Source organism: Aulonocara stuartgranti (assembly GCF_965226115.1).
Source record: "Aulonocara stuartgranti genome assembly, chromosome: 17".
Taxonomy (NCBI): Eukaryota; Metazoa; Chordata; class Actinopteri; order Cichliformes; family Cichlidae; genus Aulonocara; species Aulonocara stuartgranti.
In genome coordinates, this window is record NC_138953.1 from 25,330,656 (window position 1) to 25,350,963 (window position 20,308).

Here is a 20,308-nt window from a genome sequence, read left to right on the forward strand (position 1 = left end):
GTCACATACGGGAAGAGTAATCTACAGACACCTTTAGTGGTTTACCTGTGAGCTCGGCAGACACACATTTTGTCTAGAGAGTGAATTACTATGCGGCTCATTTTCTCTAGGGCACTTTTTATCTTGCTTCTGTGGTTACTAGCTTGAACACAAGGCAACCAAAATCAATGTGGGTGTGTTAATTTTTAATTCTAAAAGCAGAGTTTTTGGGTGAAATATTACTTTAGCAACCAAGGGCAAACAAGGTGGAGTTATGGAAGCAGAATATCGCTCCAAACTTTAAAGTCTTTCCAAACATGATCTTAAAAACATATCAAGTTGGTCTCCAGTAAAGTGGATTTAGAACGAGGAGGCGGATCAATACGTCTGGAAATCTGGTCTTCAGTATTAAATTTATACAACGGCGTGTGTCAGCTACCGGATCTCCTTGTTGATTGCGTCCAGCTGCTCCTGAAGCATCATGGCCAGAGTTTGTGCATCGGAGTGACCACTGGGAGACAGCAGGTCCATGGAGCTGAACAACGTCTCCCTATCGTCGTCGTCAATGTCAGACATTTCCGTGTCGCTCTCAAAGTGGTGGCCTCCCAGGACCCCCAACTGCTGTGAGCGCCATTCAGGCTCCCCCAGTGACTTTGCCTGCATACAGAGACAGAGTGAAACTGTGACTACAAAACAATATCTTATTAGTTATGAACTAATATTTTGAGATCATTACTGGAAACTGAAAACATAGTCATGCAATACAATTTTATGAGAAGCACTTATGCTTTCCCCCCCTGATTATGTCTTATTACTAACTCTAATAAGACTTAATGACTTCTCTAAGCAGTAGTAGTGGCGACACACCAAAAGATGGAAATGGTTTTTGTTTCATTTAAAAGCAGTATCCTATATATTTATAATGTGTCCTGCACTCATACTTGAATTACCATAACCTGTATTTAGAATCCAAAAACTTTAAACCTCCAAAATAAGAGCCTACAGAAAATGTTCACGTTAAGCCTGTCAATAATGTTATATTAAAGGTTCAAGGCCCAATTCAGACCCAGTACATTGTTGCCAGGTCTTTGTCTCTGGTCATCATATTTGGTAAATGTAGTGTGTAACCCCTTCATTCCAATCAAGGTATGCCGGAAAGCATCTCTGAATGCACAATACATAGAGCCTAGAAGCAGATGGGCTACAGCAGCAGAAGACCACACAGAGTCCCACTCCTGTCAAGAACAAGAAAGCGAGGCTACACTTTACCTGAGCTCATTAAAATTGGACAACAGAAGATATGAAAAATGTTCTCTAGTCTGATGAGTCTTGATTTCTGCTGCTACTTTTAGGATGGCAGGGTCAGAATTTGTTACAAACATCATCAGAACATGGATTCATCCCGCCTTGTGTGAACAGTTCAGACTGCTGCTATCAGTGTAATGGTATGGGGAATAGGCTTCATGTCACAAAGCTCAATCATGTCAAACTGGTTTCTCAAACATAACAATAAATTTACAGCAATCAGAAAGTCTCTACAGCCACCAAATCTGAAGCAGCTGTATGAAGCTCTGAGGAGTCCTTCTAGCAACGTGTTTAATCTATGTGATACAGAATAAAGGCAACCCAACCCAGTACGGGAAGGTGTAATGAAGTTTCCAGTGAGTGTATATTGAAATATTTTAGTCCCTGTTGGATTTGCCAAACTGGAACTTCTCCAGTATCTAAATTTAACTCACTGCGTTAAAGCTGACACTGTTCATTGACAGACCACTAAAGAAGCTCTTAGATGTTTTTAAAATAGAAACATTTAAATATAAGTAAGATTGAAAGGCAGACAAACCAGATGTTATTCCTCACCTTGGTTTCTCGCAGACCTATTCGACCTCTCCTTTGTCGATGTATGACCTTTGCTGAGCGGTAGTGGTCCGACTGGGTTTCAGCCAGAGATCCCAAAGAGAATCGAAGCTCAGCTGATGTGTCCAGATGGGATCTGGGAAACAACTTGTATGAGTATTATTGAAGCTAAACGCAAAATGCTTGGTTACAGATTTTGTGTTTTTCATATGACAGATGAATAATATCTGAACCTGTTAAAGCAAATCCTTCAAACACAATCGTTAGCAGTGATTTTGTTTGGGTCGTAAAGCAGATTGCCAGTAGATAAGACACAGCAAGAAAACTTGCAGTACCGATTAGTTACACAAGCAGGAAACCAGTCAGATGTTATATTTTGATACCTCAAGCGTACCTATTAGTCACAGTGAGGAGGTGCAAAGTGTACTTCTTGAAGGATAAGAGCTTGTTATGCATGCTTCTATGGCTGCAAATTGTTTGTCTTTGGAAGAGATTAAGGCTGCCACTGTCAACACGTCAGCTTTGTAAGATTAGAACTTCAAGCAGCATGAAATAGAAACCAGAAAATATCCAAAAATAGATGCCAAAAGTTCCATTATACCAGTGTTTCTAACAATAGTGTAACAGAGCAAGTAGTTTTCACAGAAGGATAAAATAACAGGAAAGCTCCTGGAGACGGAGTATCTATTTGCCTCTCTTTGCTTCCTGTTCTATAAACACACACATTAGACTAAATCTGAATCTCTCGTGGCCTTTTATTGCATGTCTAGTGTAACACATCTTCTTTATGTTGCAGATGTTTTCACAGCATCCACGTTTTTCTTGAGTCATTTGTTCACCTTGTAATACGTCGTGTATCCACCACTAACGTTTGGACACAGAACCAACTAATGTTCAGGGATCACCGTGCTGCCACTGAACAAGCCAATTTTTTTTTTCTTTAGCCCATTTCTGAGAAGCACTTGACTGGCAAGCTCCCTCAGCAACAGAAACATACATTCCTTGTCTTTATTCTCCTAGTAAACTATACATTTTGATAAGGAAAATACATTTAGACATACACTTAAATGTTGATGTTGTTGCCAGTGGAGGCAAATGTCACTGGCCACAAATGAGGGCTGCAGCCCCGACATGCAACTGAACACAAGTGATATTATTTGATTAACAAGGAATGTGATTAATGGTTTTATATAGCTCCTAAAATACATACAAAATATGTTTCTGGCCAGTTTTTAACTTTGTCCATCTAAAGTGAGTTATAAAGCTTAGTTTTTTATTCCGATTTAAATTTAACAGCAAGTTTATTCTAATTGAATTGATTAAAATGTGTTGTCTGACTTTTACAATCCCACAAATTAATTTAATTAGTGATATAAATTAATCATTCTCAAATAAAAACAAGAAAAATGTTATTTATTAAGGGGAAAAAAAAATCTTTTCAACAGTGATTAAAACCAAAGATGATTTTATTTGGCTCCTGGAATGTGTCAAAGATTGCTATTAAAGCAACTGTAGGCTTTTATTGTGAAAGACAAGAAAAAGAGGAAGCCTATTTCTCCCCCTGTCCAATATGGTGGTCCAAAAGCAGCAACTGATGCAGTATATACATGTGGAGATACGTTACAAACTGCGTCTTACATCCGGATACACTCACTCACACACACACACACACACACACAGAAAACCGACCTACCGTGACAGCGTGGGTTCTGTGAGGGAGCCTGCCCTCAATCTGAATTGGTCGAGCTCCGATCTCAGTTTCTCAATATCCTCTGCCAGCTGCGACTGGACAAAACAATTTCTCTACATCATTGTCTGTGATATTACATGCCCAAAAAATGAAATGATTATCCTACCCCTTTATACCACTAGTCATACTAGTGACATGGCTGCAGCATGTGGAGCGGATTACATTTACAGGTCTGAGTAGGTGACAGTTGTAATTTCTACTGTTTTCAGTAGCCTCCTTATTATTCTATCCCTTGCAGGAGCTTTTCAATATTGAAGGTTTATAAAAAATTTAACTAGTGCCAATAACCAAACTCATTATTGCTGTACTCAAAAGTCAATTATTACACTAAGCTCATGTAAAATGTAGACATTTTGAAACAGGAGGTAATCATTTCTCGATCTCTACAACCTACTTTTTCTTGGATTGACTCCTCGTACTGTTTTCTGTAAGTTTCCGAGTCTTGGATTAGCATATTCTGCAAAGAAAAGGGGGGGGGGGGGGGGGGGAGTAAAGAAGTGAGAAAAATACATCTTTTAATGACCTTGATGCAATTGATATTGACAGGTTTCCATTGACGTGTCAGGCGTTTTTAACCTTCTCTTCGAGAGCTGCCATTCTCTCCTTCAGGTGGAGCTGAAGTCGCTCGTTGGACTCAGTGAGGAGTCTGTCCACTGTGTCTGAGAGTCTCTTATTGTGCTCTTCATTCATCTTTTCCCTCTGCCGAGCCTGAAGGAGAAAAATACAGATAAACCAACACAAAACAAGCACATTTGTCTGAGAATAAGACATCAGTCTAAATTGTTTCTGATGTGATGAAAGCCTCTCAGCAGGAACTACAATAACTAATTGCATGGCCTTTACAGCTATTCTATTTTTAGTTTAAAATCAGAACTTTATATGAGGACAACACTTCGACAAATCAGTGTAGTGTATCATAAATTATGTGATTATGTAAATGAACCCCAAGCACCACATTTCAGTAAAGATTACCTCAAAGAAATTACTATGCTTCTAGTGTGGCTGCACTTTAGATCTCTCTCTGAGGTCTGATTCTGACCACTTGCGCACTGGATCCCCGCTTCTGTGTCTGAACAGCCACATAATTTTCTTTATTTTAGAGAAAAAAAATAATCACAGGGAGTGAAATCTGGTGAGTGGGGCTGGTGGCGACTAAAGATGGCGTTGGCTTGTTTCTGCGCACAATAGAACAAGGTCACACATGTTCTCTGATAAATGCCTCAGGATGCTACAGCAGAACTCTGCATTGACAGCCTCGAGGACAAATCCAGAATGCACAAACCCGTGAATGTCGACACAAAGGACGAGTATACTCCTTGTTGGCCTTCTGACCTTATGCACTAGCTTCAGGCTTGGCCACTGAGCAACAGTTCCACTGAAAACTGCTGTTTGGTCCCTGGGTTATTGCTGGAGACCTCACCAGGGAGTATTACTGTATCCGGATGAAAGTTGGGTTAGTTTGACACATGAGTGGAGTGCCGCGATCAGTACGGGAATTCCAAGTGACAATCTAAAATTAACAGCAGTACTGGAAGCAATGCAATAGTGCATGAGAAGAGGACACTGAGTGGGAGATTGGTCAAATTGAAATCTGATTAAGCCTCCTCATTTTTATATTTATTTTTTACATGCTGAATAATACACAGCTATTTCTCCCATAATGGCTTTTCTTGACTCCCTGTTAAATAAAATATTTAATAGAAAATCCTTCTCCTCACATACAAGGTCTTAAATAATCAGGCCCCATGTTATCTTAAAGACCTCATAGTACCTTATGAACCCAGCAGAGCACTTTGTTCTCAAGCTGCTGGTTCGTAGGATATTTAAAAGTAGAATGGGAGGCAGAGCCTTCAGCTTTCAGGCCCTCTTCTGTGGAATTAGCTTCCAATTTGAATTCGGGAGACAGATACCCTCTCCACTTCTAAGATTAGGCTTAAAACTTTTATTTTCGATAAAGAACATCATTAGGGCTGCATCAGGTGATCCTCCCTGCAAAAGGCCTAAGCTGCTGGGGGATTCCTATGATGCACTGGGAGTGTTTCTTTTTCACTCACTATATATTTATACACCACTGCATTTAATCATTAGCTATTATCAATTTCTGGCTCCCATCCACAGTGTATCTTTTATCCTTTCTCCCTCCCATCACCACCGGCTAGTCATGGCAGACGGCTGCCCCTCCCTGAACCTGGCTCTGCTGGAGGTTTCTTCCTATTAAAAAGGAGTTTCTCCTTCCCACTGTTGCCAAGTGCTTTCTCAAAGGGGTCATTTGACTGTTGGGGTTTTCTCTGTACTATATGACTGCTGTTGGAAAGATTGCCCACTATTGCATTTTTCAAATAAGGAAAACAACAACAAAAAAACTTTGAAAATAACTCATGAGGTTAAACATCTTCATACAGACAGCATTCTCGCTTGAATTTGCTATCATACACTAAAGTGTGACGTGAAAACACTAACGTCTTTTAGAATTACTCATTTGCATCATTTGTGAGTATTTTGCAAACCATTATATCAGCAGAGTACGTGAAACACCCATTTGGTCAAGCTTCATTGGTGACAAATCAGACAGTGTGCCATCAGTTGCAGTCGCTTCAAGCTGTCTTGCTCATGCAGAAGTGGCTGCCTGGTTAACGCTGCTTGGCACAACGCCTCCGCAGTGACTCACCCTCAGCAGCTCCTGGTTCTTCTCCTCCAGCTGGCATTCCAAGTGCCTCATTCGCTCCTCAATGCTCCCGTGACGCTCTTCCGCCTACAGTTGGATCACAGACAGCACAGACAGGACAAAAAAAAAAAAAAAGAGAGGCCACGATGATCTGTGTGCTTGACAGCCTAAGGGCCAACAAAGAAAAATGGTGGCGACAACACAAGCCAAAGCTTCTACCCCAAACTCAAAGATGGATATCTATGTTTTAAAGCGTAACTGGAAAGACAGCTGATTGAAACAAACAGTGACAAGGAGAAAGATGGAGAACAAGGCCACCAAAGGACAGAATGAAAGAGGAAGAGAGCTGCTCCAGCACTGCCAAGTATGAGCTCCAGCCAGAAGTGCCATGCAGCTGTCCCATGGTGGTAGAACAGCCAGAGCAGAATCCCAGTAAACACGCCCGCCACAAAACACTAATAAGATAAATGAATGATATCTGTTCTCTATTGGAGTTGGCAATAGCTGTGATGCCCTGTGGAACTACCTTCCTAAGAATGGAGTTCATGTCTTGGAGTTTAGCTTCCATTACAAAGTGATAATCATCAGGAGAGGAAGAGGAGCTGGAGTCAGACTATGTGGCCGAGGAAGAGGAGAGGAACATGTTGAAACGTCATGACACCACGTGGACACTTACACAAATGTACAGAAAAAAAAACGAGGGCATCTGTGGGAATACGTCAACAGCATGTGTGTTAATGTACAATATGTACAAACGTGTGCGCTTACCTTGGTGAGAGCTGCTATCCTCTGGGCTAGTTCGGCCTCAACCTCCGGGAGTGTCTCAGCCTTCCTCATGGTCTGCTGGAGTTTCTGTTCTGCAAGCTCCAACCTCTCCTGTAGTTGTCTGTTCTTCTCCTCCATCTGCACTCAAACACCACAGACAGCAAAAACATTAGCTGATAGTTGAACAACGAGACTTATGAGATTTTGTATCTGGCTTCCTGCAGATTTTGTGGAGGGATTGCAGCCAAAAGTAAACAAAAAATATAAATGTGCACGTTGTGAGGAAAAGAGTCACATTAGCCGACAGTCAAAGTTAATGTACTGACCTGGTTCTTATATAGCGCTTATCTATTCTACTTGAGCACTCTATACAACATGTTACATTCACAGTAGCACTGCATCGACATGTAAGTGGTTTCTATTTAACATTCACACACATTCAAATTCCAATCCTGCACACAGATACTTTGGATGCGAATTGGACCAGCCAGAGATTAAACCACCAACCTCCTGATGACCTGCTCTACTTCCTGAGACACAACCACTGAAATAAATTTAAACACTCTAAACCAACTAAGGATCTGCACTTAGCTTAAATCTGGGTTCTAACTTATTGCCTTGAAGCCAATAAATTTGCAGGAATGCTTAATGCTGAAAGAAAGAATGATAAATGATTACACAGGAGATTTATTCAATAAATTACCTTCCAATGCTTTGACCATACATCATCCAGAAAAGAAATCCAGAATAGTGTTTTTCTTGCAATAACAACAAACCCTAGCAATGACAAATTAAAGTATGAGCAGATTATTAGAACACTACACTATTTGAATGAAAGAGTTTTCAGTGTGTTCCAATGCTGTCCTTGTTAACAGAGTATAACGAAAATGAACTCTATAAATGTGATTCTCTTCCTTCTTCCTATTCAGTGTCAGCAGAGCATAATTGCCTGTTAGAAAATAGAATCACAAATGTTTGTCTTTCAGAGATGAGGCACACTCTGGCAGTGTGCCTCATCTCTTCTTTAGAATAGCAGAGTCAGAGTCTGCACTGCCAAGAGTGACACTGGCAACTTATAGACAGCTGATGCAGATCCTGATTAGGCATTCAGCTGGTACTTGCTATCATTAAGATGGAACTCAAACTTAGCATTAAATGAAACTGGAAACAAGTGACTTGCTTCCCCATTGGACAGTAAGAATTTTCTCCCTCACTAGCTTGGGATCAGTTTTAAGACTTATTTAAGGACTGGCTTGGCAGCCTTTGCCATCGGCGACAGATGCTCTGGTCCCCGAAGCTCCGGGCCTGGCAGCTCAGCGTGCAATAATTAGACTCTAGCAGGCCAAGTATACTTTGTGTTGTGTGTCAGTGATATTTTCTGCCTCAACCCATATCGCCATCCCACGTGCTTGAGATGACACAGGGGAAACATGACAGTTTGTTTTTGTTTATTATATCCTCCCTAGGTATCCTACTACCCATCCTTTTTGCCATTTTGCTTGCCATTTCTTCTCATCCCTTCATGTCTCTATACCAAGTAATCTTCAGACATCAGCAGCCAGAGCCCAGTACAATAGCAAGTGAAACTTTGTGCATATATTTACCAAAAAAGTCTGTTTATGTATGGTAGCAGGAGTTCATTTAAAAAAACCTTTAGGGTTCAAGCATACCCCTTGCATAGACCCTTTCCCTTGTAAACGTCATGGCTGTAAATACATAAGTGGTTTCTTCTTAAGTTGTGGCTTCATACACATTTCCTGAGTGAAAAATGACTGGCTAGCAAAGGTTAACAACCCCCACCCTATGTAATCATCTGGCAGGATGAAATTAGCTTACCATTTACTTTTAGCGATTACATTCTGTTAACTATATACTTATGATTAGCAAACACTCTTACTAGTTTAGTGCCAAGTATTGAGTTTTTATTTCAGCCATTCAAACAGTTTATATCTTTAGTTAAAACTACTTTTTTAAATCTGTTTTTTAGCTAGCTTTTTTAACTGTTTATCCAGTACGTTTAGCTAACAAATTCAACAGTTAAAGTTTTAGCTAATAATTTCCACCTGGTTTCAGAATTTTAGCTGTTTCAATTATTTTGATCTTTTGTCATGATTTTATATCACAATTTCATGTACTTACACTGTGAGCTAACCATTTCAATGTTTTATATGTTTAGCAGACAGTTTTAACATATTTCATACTATTAGCTTTTCTAATAACCCACTGTGCCATTTTTTGCTTTCATCTAAATATATTTTCTTATTTCTTTGTTTTGACTGTCTCTCTCTATTGCTCTTTTACTTTTAGTCAACAGTTAAATTTTCTTCTCAAATTTGTTCAGGTTTTAGATTTTAAATTGTATTTGTTTCAGGTTAGGCTTAGTCACACATGCCCAGAGATCAGTTAGTGACTAAATGGCAACCGCCAGTTGCAAATGAAAAATGTGGTGGAAATGGTTGCCAGTCGCTTTGAAACTCATGGCTAAAGCCCATGCAGGACGAGAGACTGATCAGGCAGACGCCGGCAACTTTCATCTGCTATGAAAAAATGTGTATTCTCCAATCTGTCGAATTGTTTCTGGTAGTTGCTGGCATGAAATTGCAACCAAAGCAATCACATGGAGCAACGTCGTCTTTGTGACCACATTTCCTTGGCGACAACCAGTAACCACTTATATCTGGTTGCGGAAAATATATATTTTCCCTCATGACCAGTGATCACCAGGTGATGTCTCGTCTCTAAGGTACCCCCAGATTAACTGGTCTAGGGGATTTCACAATTGTTTTAAATAGTCACTGTAGTTGTGATGTACATGTCTAAAGTAAACATTATGCTAAAGAAAATTGTTGAGAATTATAACTAAAATATAAATTAGTGTCTAAATAACTTTCCACACAGTAAATCCAAACAGGGACTGATGGTGTCACTCTAATTACTTCTACTCATATCAGAAATTCTTTCTATTCTTCCAGAGCCCAGACAGTGTTTAAGCCTTTACTCATAAAAATGCCACTAGATCTTCTATGGCCATGCAATTTATCTAATTGGCTGCAATGAATCACAAAGAATAATTGAAAGGAGAGTAAATCTGTACAATCGCTTGACCATATTCTGCAGCATTATGTCAATTATGAAGAAATCACATGTGAGCCATGTGCATCTGCACAAAGTAAACATTTATAAAATTTCTTCCCCAGTAGTAATTTCCTCTTACATTATCTACCACGATGTGAAGAGGTTTTCTCAATGCCAGACCTCTGTGGAACTGCTCAAAGGACTATGTTAACTGACAGGAACCATCTTACACATTTTTCCTGGCTGATTCTTTTCTGAATCCAGTAAGAAAAATACGACTGATGATACAGTAATGAATCGTGCACTGCAGCTGCCATCTGGACCCATTTTTTGGAAGAAAATAGTAATCCCAGAGAGCTGATTAATGTGATTACATGGCTCACACTAACCCTGGAGTGGACTTTACAGACCTGTCTGAGGAATGCCTCCTTATTGGCCAACTCGTTCTCCAGTTTGTCATTGATGTCATGCACAGAGGTGGCTTCTCTTTGGGCACTCAGGTAACGTTTCTCCAGCGTGACAATCCGTTCCTCCATGTCTTCTTTCTGACACATGGCCTGTATAGAGACACACAAAAAAAAGACTTAATATAACATCAACTTTGGGTGTAATATTTTCTCCTGCTGCTTTGCACACATGGAATTTGTACACTACTTTAATATCAGCACCAGATGAAAACTCCATAGGGTGTCTGGACCCTCCCTTAAGTGACAGGGTGCTTGGGCATTCAGCACCTAGAGCCACTAAGCTTCCACATCGAAACACTGAGAGACAGCTGACGTGGTTCAGGGATGACTAGGATGTCTCCTGGGCACCTTCTAAATAAGGTTTTTAGACATGTCCTACCAGGAGGAAAAACTGATGACATTTCTTCACCGTATACTGGATCTCAGACTAGACCCAGTATACGGTGAAGAAATGTCATCAGTTTTTCCTGGAAGAAGTAAAGGAGTCTGGGTGTCTCTACTTAGGCCAGGATAAGCAGCAGACAGTGAATGGATGGATATTGCAGATATACAGATATTGCAGGGTCTTTACTTTACAATATAAAGAACCTTGAGCTCACCATTATTGTTAATTGGCACTGAGTAAGTAAAACTGAAGTGAACGGAATTGAATTAGAGATTCTTCAACCACTTCCTGGAATGCACACAGAAACCAGACTGCAAGTCTGCAAAATCAAACTTTTATCCCTAGAATGTGCACAAAAGTTAATAACAAATAAAGCCTCATAAAATACAAACATGCGCTGCTGTCATGAACAGAGGCAACATTATCATGGAATTTCTCAGACTTAATTTCCTCCATGGAGAATTGCTTCAGACACAAACTTGCGGTAGCACCCATTGTTTCCAAACCATACAAATAATAACAGTTATTCTTAGAACACTAAATAAACTGCTGCTGTAAGAGAAGGCATTGCAGGGTAATAAAACACGATTGGCCTGATAAGGCCATGTTTGTCAGCCCACGATAACTGCCTCTGCCCACATCGTTAGAAATCAATAGTAATTTCATCCCCAGGCGACAGGGGCATCAGCTTATGTTCATATCCAGCCCACTTCACTGATATTAACCTTGCACAGACATATAATAAATAGGACTATTATTTGGATCTTAACTGCCAGTTTTGGACACAACTGGCTCTTTTTTGTGCTTCATGCATCAACAGTCTTGAACCCGTTCAAGAAATACAAATGGTTAGTTATTTATTTAACATTAAGTGTTAGTTTGAGGCCTAGAGAAGTGTTTATCTGAAGTGTATATTTAGATATTTTTTCAAGGACTCTTCACTTAACTCACTTCACCCGATGAAGGCATTATGAAAGACCTTATACGTTCACAAGTCAATGTGCATGTTTTTATGTGAGAAAAAGACGGAGTAATAAAGAGCTGGGGAGAGTGTGAGAGCATATGCAAATAGAAGCTGTTTTTAGACCACTGCTCGCTGTCTTTGATGTTTCTCTTGCAACTGTTATCCCCATGCGAATATGTGTGTGTGTGTATGCTTCCCCCTGTGCTCAGTTTCTGTGCTGTGACCTCTTTGATGTCCCTCTGGTACTTGTTGTTCATCTCCTCTGACTTGATGAGGTCCTTGCGGGCGGTCTCGAGCTCCTGCTCCACCTCGGAAACCCGGGAGGAGAGGGAGGACATGCGCTCCTTCATCTGGGCCAACTCGTAGTTCTGCTTCTCCAGCAGGTCCTGCAGCTCGACCACCTGACTCGCCTCATGGGCCGGCTCCAGAGAGCCATTGGACAGACGCTGGAGGGGAAAGAGGGGGATGTGGAGTAAGAGGTCAACATATGAAAAGGGAAAATTATCCAAAAATATGTATGCGTCATGAAGCACAAAATTTGCCAAGGGATGTTTGGGGATGATTTCTAACTTTTAGTGTACTTTAAAAAGAATTTAAGAGCTTTTTTAAAAATGAATTCCCTTGCATGACGTCTTTTAAAACTCACAAATTAAGTGAGGCTTGTGGTATATAGGTAATAAGGTAATAATAAAGTAGTAATAAGATCACTGACAAGTGAGGGTTAGTACAGGATTTGGAAATTGGTTGTTAATGTTGTGGCTAATCAAAGTAAAAAAATTCTTTCTTTCTTTTAAGTTAACATTCTAACTAGAACTTTTTCCTTGCAGTTGAAATAAATCTTTTGGATGTTAAATTATATCCCGAATCCTGAAACGTGTCTTGTAAGTCCATTCAGAATGCACACTTGCCCCACAATAATCGCGATAACAAGTGATTATATTTTCTTTCTTTTTTCAAGTGTTAACCTAGTAAGAACCCCAGTACCTAAATCAAAAATAGAAGTTTGAGCTTTGAATGCAGGAAAATAAACACACTATCGAGAGTAAAAATGAACAATGGTGCAAAGCAATTTTCTGATTTCCTGTCATGCCTCATCTTCCTGTCGTGTATTCAAGTGGGCCCTGAGAAATCAGCCATGCTTCCACTTCAGATACCATGTCTGCTTTTGAGAATGACATACATTTGCATTCTAATAAATTCAAGTTCAGGAGCTCACGGCTTTGGTTCTTCCCCTGCTTTGATTCTGGATGGTCACAAAGACTGAATCACACCAGACTCTGCTGGAGAAATTGTTTTGACACTTGCATAAGTAATCTGATTAGATTTGCAAGGTTTCCACTCCGTACAGCTCTCCTGGTCTCTGCATGAGGTAGATTAATGAGGAGGATACCGCAGAGATTCAGCTTACAAAAGAGTTTAGGGGCAAGAACAACAGAGGAAAACAACCTTATTATCGGTGCTAAATAACAAACATGCATAGTTTAAAAAAACAAATCTTGCTTTTATGCTCAATTGAGTTACAGTAAGGTGAATGAGAGGATTGAGGGAAACTGATCTCTTCATTCTCCATCTTCCTCTGTCTTCCTGCTGTATTGTGAGGCACAGCTGCCCATCTTTGGCCATCCATCTGTGAGGACAAACCTAATTGGGCCTCTCTGTCTGCTGCCTGTGATCAATGATTCACTTGAGCAAGGAACAGGATCCACTAAATCACACCAGTGATTTTAATACGAGCATGCCAGCAGTGGGCCATGCTCATAAAAGAATTTTATGTCTTCTTTATTGCCAAATGGCTCAGCTGTCCCTCTTTGTATCTGGGGTTTCCATCGATGGGCTTGTTTCACAGATTTGTACCATTTAGGACCAGGATAGTTTAAAGGGACAATGTTAATAAGAGTTACCCAACATTTCAAAGGGGTGTATTGCTTTTTAACTCTGAATGACCTTTAAAAATGGTTAAGTTTGGCTATGAAACAACTGCTCTCATTCATGCCTGCATGGATAGATGGACAGATAGTCTTGAGATGCCCCTCAATTCTTTATATTTTGCTCTGAGAACTAATGTTGGCCTTGAGCAATAGTTCTCCAAACTTTCTTAAGGTCTTTCAAAGTTTCTTCTTTGAACATAAGATGCTTTTTCACTAAGAGGAATGTTTTTGTTTATTAGGCCACTTAACGCTGCCTAATGAATTATCTAAACATAAAAAAGCACCTTACTAAACAGATGAACTACACATAACAGACAAATAAGCAAATAACCACATTTTAATTGCATCTAGGCACGTTAGTACTAGCAGCCTGTTGCAAAAACACATCATTTGTTCCTATTTCTTTAGTTGAATATACAAAAAATCCCAAAGATGATGCAGTTTGTCAGACAAAATATTCTTGTACCAACAAGGTGATTCTCAAAAAGCTATTAGCTTAAAGTGACAGGGCTAAAACACCGTCTACAGCAGATAAGCAGCATTTGAAAGTCACGTCATTAAGAAATTAGATAAAACCTATGACATGAAACCTAAAAGACAGATCTGTCCCTTCAGTTACAGAAGAGGTGGTCTGTAATTCAGTGGTGCAAAAACTGATGGAGTGACAAACCAAGATATATATATATATATATATATATATATATATATATATATATATATATATATATATGAATGAAAGAATCCGGTGGGCAGGTTTTGCCATTGTCCCCTTCCTGACAGTTCCTTCTACATCTCTGTCAGTCACTCTGACTACAGTCATGCTGAATAACTGACCCTCACCATTACTGCAAGGTTAGTGTTCTTTCTTCACCGTATCACAAAACAAATGTGCCAAACAACACATGTTCATACTCTCTTATTTTATCTACACAAAACAGAGCAGATGATGGCTGTCTCCTCATTATCACATCCCTCAAACTCACACGCTCTTCATCTCTTTACTCCCAATCCCCCACCACCACCACCTCCCATCCCCCAAACCCTCGTTCCCCAGCAGACCAGCCAAGTAATAACGTCTCCATTGATCTACCCAGGTATCCTCTGCTGCTGTCTGCATGTATAATAAAAAATAAAATAAAAAAAAAAAAAGTAAAAATCCTGCATCTGCGTTTGCCTTTAAGGTGCATCATTTTGGGCTCGCGTGCTTCTGACATAAAAAGGCATCAGCGTAATCTACACCTACACCTATGCTGTTAAAATAATAATCAAAAGGAAATTTGTATTCAGCTATGGATGTCCATGTGTGCTCCTGCATAATGGCAGGGGGTGAGATCACAGCGGGAGTTTTTGCCTAACTCCTTCAGAATGCCTGCAGAGGTAAATAAATGTATGATCAAAACCATGTGATAGTCGCTGCAATACTTTAAAGTCAAAATGCCAATACAGCAGGGGGAACTAAATGTACAGGAATTATTTGTGTAACGCCACCACAGCAGGGTTGTAGACAAAATACTGATTGGTAGTGCTTTTATTTTGAAATGGAAAACATCCGGGTTACTGTATGACTGCCACAGTAAGTATATTTAATATATACATACATAATACTATGCACATTTTTAGAATAAACTATATCTTAATCAAAAACAACAAGTGCAAATATTGCCATAATGTACAGACTATTAAAGTGTAGTGTAGTTATTATAGATCCACACATAATTTTGACCATTTTTTCCACCCATATTTAAATCAAGGGAGCTCACCTTGCCATGGACCTTCTGTTGAGCTTCACTGCCCTCCAAAATGTCCTCTCCTCCCTCACCTGATGCCACTTTCCTCTGGATGTGAGCATTCTGTTCCCGTAAGGCCACAATCTGTGGGACACAAAAATATGGGGTTAGAAGTAAAAAAAAAATAAAAATACAACAAAAAACCCCCTCCGCACACACTTGCCTGCACACAGCAACACAGTTTGTGTGAGACGAAAAAACAAAACTCAATTTTAAGGCTGGCATCTTCCTCAGTGTGGCTTTAGAACTTTTAGCTTTTAGCGAAGCCTCTTGAATGAGCCTCTTGTTTGCACACACGATGAGGATAAAACCACAACCACACATAATTGCAATCCTTGGTTAACTAATCATTTTCCCTCTCTTATGCAACGCTAGTAAATTACAGTATATCACACTGCATAGGAATTTTGGAACATTACTTTAACCAACATTCATGGAAACCTTGTGATTATTGAGTTTTGCAAACCAAGTGCTTTATTTCCCCACCATCAGCCATCCTGAAGCCTTAACCCTGTCACAGGGGTGTCTGACAACAATAACATTCTGGTTTGGCTTTGACTGACAACATATGATTATCACTCACTTCAAGAGAGAGAGAGGTTGACAGTGTACCTGCTGCCTACTAGTTCACAGTACTTCTTGAAGTACTTCTTTCCAGAGCCTAATGCTTATGGAGAGCAGCCATTCATTCGTCCCAGGTAGGCCACTAAATATTAACTAGCAGAATGGATAACTTCTTCTAAGACTTTCTCCGTGTATCCTACACTAGCACTAAGGTGAATACGAAAATAACGTGTTGCGAATGCATCAATCTTTTATTGAGGTCGAACATAGGCCAGCTGCACTAAAGTAAACACAGTGCAGCTTTAAGAAATGTATGAATTAATGATTCCCCTGAGAAAAGAAAGTCAAAACAGAGTAAGAAATACAAGCCAACACACGCAGTCCTGGCTCTGAAAGTAAAACTGAAACAGGGCAGATCCTCAATGCTCCTCTCTGCAATGGAAAACTAAGAAAAGCCACAAAGTCAGTCTGCAAACTGTGAGGGATGTTAAAATAGCACTGGTGATGATATTTCTGTGTGCTATTGTGCTCCTGTTCAAAATGAATTTGGCCAACCTGGAGATTTGTTCAAAATGTGAAAAGACTGTCTGCTTTTATTTCAACAATAAGCTTGGTACAGTGTGTTCCGTTTATTTTTGCAGACAGAAGCAGTCAAAGTTACACCACTGTCCACTGGTCTCAATCTCTGAAACCTCCCCTAAAAAGTAAATAACCACCAGAAAGACAACTCTAGCACTAAAATAGTTTTACAGTTATTCTCTACACGAACAAAAAAAGGAGGAGCTCCTAACAAACCCCCCCCCCCCAACAATTACTACAGTACATGAGGCATGCTGATAGCGTGATGTGATTAAAGCTGCATCATGCTGGTTCTCCTCTATGAGTACTCGGAAGCTTCAGAAAAGCTTTAATCTCTGAACCATGTAGGACTCTCAAATCATGCATGTTCCTTTTTGTCCTTCTCTTTATGGATGATTCGATCAGGATTTCCAAGCAGCCAGCACCATCATTTATGACAATCCAACTACCATTACTAATCATTCTAATAAATAATTACAGTTTGAGAATGGAAATGCTGAGTGATCGTCGCCGTTGAAAACAAATTGCGATGCTTTAAAATCGTCTTTTCTCTCTCTTTCCGCAACAGACATTTGTTGTGATCGGAACAGCAAGAGGAGCCCGAGGACAATCAATGAAACCGCTGTCGATAAAACAAACAATGCAATCAAGTGACTTTGACATGATCCAGTTTAAACTCAGATCCCAACCTGCCCTCATTGACACCTGGACACGAGTCGTAGTTAATGTCGGGACCTCTTTAAAGTTGCGAGTGAGAACAGAAGATTATCTCCCACCTTCCACAGACAGGGTTTTCCTTCACACTCAACTTTGCCAGCAGCAGCTTGGCTTCTTCTTTTCTGCTGCACTCTGTCTACAAAGCATCTTCTGTTCATTATTTTTAATGAGGGCATAATTATGCCTCCGTATGTTCCAGTACCATTATTTTGAGATTGTCTGTAATTTCTCCATCTCAGAGATCAAACACCAACGCCACCCATGACATAAAGGCACAATTGATGAATGGGGCGCTACTGATGCATCTCTATCGCTGAAATGAAAGAAGACAGAGAGAAGTTTGCCAGATGCAAAATGAAAAGGGTGACGAGGGACACAAGGACGAGTGGAGCTTCTTTTACAACGCAGCATCACAATTTCCTTATCTTCCTTTAGCACTTCTGGGCTCTGTGTTGACAGGAATGTCTGATGAAGTAGAAATTGGAGGAAAATGGGAAGGAGTGAAATAAGAATGGCTATGTGTGAGTGTGTGTGTCCACGGGTGTCACAGGTTGCTCTTAGAGTATGAAAGATTGATGACGTCAAGGTGAGATTTGGGGAAAAGCAAGTTTGGTGCAATGCACTTAAAATAGAATCAATCACACACCTGGGGAAAAATGCATGACCACACATAAAACATGTTTATCAAATGTTTTAGGTCAAAGGAGATTTCATTTCATGTATTAGTTTTCTTTCTTTTACAAAATCCCAAAAGAATTAGGTCAGTCTTTTTTTTGCAAAAGCAAGAAAAAAAGTACTGCTGTTGCCATTCTCAACCTTTTCTGCCAGCTTTTATTTGAAAAACCGTGAACAGAGTATTTCTCCTACTGAGCATAGTGCTGGTTTGGATCAAGCTCAGCCTGTAAGGACCTCAGTGCTAGCCCACATCGGCTCATGGGTCAGATGTTACCTTTCTATACATCCGATTATCAAATCTTATATTACCACACCATTAAAGCTGCTTTAAATTGTTAAAAACTGATTCAAATGACTCTATTGGCTATTGAAAATAATCCCATTTCTTTGCCTTAAGAAACGCTTGGGTTGCTTTTCCAGTATGCTTCAGGCCATTATCCATTTGCACTAAGAAGTGCTGTCTACTCAGTTTTGCAGCATCTGGTCGAATATTAGCAGAGAGAGTATAGCCCTGTACACTTCAGAATCCATACTTCTATCAGCAGTCACATCACCTATAAACACTAGTGGTAGTTCCACTATCATACATGCCCGCCTCACAACATTATCTCTACCATATTAGACAGATGATGTGGTATACTTCTGATCAATTAATTTTGTTGTCTAATCTGGCTTGTTGTTGCAACCTGTTATTTAGACCTTGTTGTAAACTGTCCTTTACATTCATAAAGGTGTTGGTGTTGCAGAGCTAGCCAATTGAGTTCCACTTATTAAGAATGCGCCAGATTGTTGATTTTGGCTACTCACTACTCATTAAGGTTATTTTGTTTTTTTAGCCTCTTTCACTTGCATCAACATTCTTTAGGAGCTCCTCCTATCCAAAAAAAAGACAAAAAAAAAAAACACAAAATGCAACACTTGAAATCAAATCAATTTCTTTCAATTCAATTTTATTTATATAGCGCCAAATCACAACAACAGTCGCCTCAAGGCACTTTATATTGTAAGGTAGACCCTACAATAATATATACAGAGAAAAACCCAACAATCAAATGACCCCCTATGAGCAAGCACTTTGGCGACAGTGGGAAGGAAAAACTCCCTTTTAACAGGCAGAAACCTCCGGCAGAACCAGGCTCAGGGAGGGGCGGGGCCATCATTTGCATACTTTGCCAAATAATGTTCCCTGTTCCTTCAACAATAATGAAGGAACAGACTTCACATGACCATAAAATAGCTCATTAGTCAATTTCATTTTAAGCCTCTGAAAGTTACAAATGGTCAATCACCACGTGTAACTAGGGTTGAGTTGCTAAGAATCTGGTATGACTGCATAAAATAATATTTGATACATATTATTTTATCTGCCTTGATCTTGTATGGTTGTGATAGATTCAAATGAGCTATTGAGCTACCTTTGGGAATTTAACAGTGTCTTAAAAATATGTCTGTTTTGATTAACATCAAATAATTGGTAAGCAACAATTCATCCTCAGATAGATACCAAAATGCTCCACAGATAGAACTGCAATCACTAGCAGCAATCAGTGTGGGGCCACTTAAACACCTGTGACTGCATGAGGTTAAAGGCTGCTGATTTCTTCAAGCATGGACACATTGTCTAAATTCCTGGAGGGAAATGGGACTCATAATAGACCTCCATCTCAAATCAATTACCAGTTTGCGGGCTCACGGATCCGCCTGCCTCCCTGGAGCCTCTTAAGCGTGGACATTTTTATTCGGCAAAGCCGGTTTAACCATCCTCTCCACCACCACCTCCACCCTCCATCACCTCAAGGTCTAATCACTCATCTGTCCGCAGCTCTGACAAGTGTTGTGTTAACCATTAGAGAGGGACAGCCACACAGAAATACTGTATGGTCTTTATAAGCTTGGAAGTGTGATGTGAGAAATATTTCAAGGTGCTGCTGAGATGTCTGTCAGAGTTTCTGCAGTTAAAAAACAAGACTTCAGGAAAAACTGTCAAAGAGAAAAAGAGAAGAATTTAGGTACCGCTGGCCTTTAGGTTTACTTTTTTAAGTTTTCAATCTTTTCTACAATTCTCTCCTTGTCTGGTAGATCGCACACTATCAAATCTTGGGTTTTGACCCCTAGCGACTTTACTCGCCATCAAAACATATCATTACAGCT

General features: G+C 39.9%; 1 protein-coding gene across 7 annotated transcripts in view; it reads right to left on the minus strand.

Moving 5' to 3' along the window:
* Positions 1–20,308, minus strand: part of ppfia2 (PTPRF interacting protein alpha 2) — a 213,790-nt gene that overhangs the window by 22,874 nt on the left and 170,608 nt on the right. For all 7 annotated transcript variants that reach the window (XM_082511789.1, XM_082511790.1, XM_082511788.1 and 4 more), the window contains 10 exons: positions 15,596–15,706; positions 12,132–12,353; positions 10,502–10,648; positions 7,020–7,154; positions 6,255–6,338; positions 4,163–4,294; positions 3,981–4,043; positions 3,530–3,621; positions 1,840–1,972; positions 419–636 (listed from right to left, as the gene is read on the minus strand). In XM_082511789.1, the coding sequence (XP_082367915.1) occupies positions 419–636; positions 1,840–1,972; positions 3,530–3,621; positions 3,981–4,043; positions 4,163–4,294; positions 6,255–6,338; positions 7,020–7,154; positions 10,502–10,648; positions 12,132–12,353; positions 15,596–15,706 (1,337 nt within the window). The remainder of the gene's footprint in view (positions 1–418; positions 637–1,839; positions 1,973–3,529; positions 3,622–3,980; positions 4,044–4,162; positions 4,295–6,254; positions 6,339–7,019; positions 7,155–10,501; positions 10,649–12,131; positions 12,354–15,595; positions 15,707–20,308) is intronic.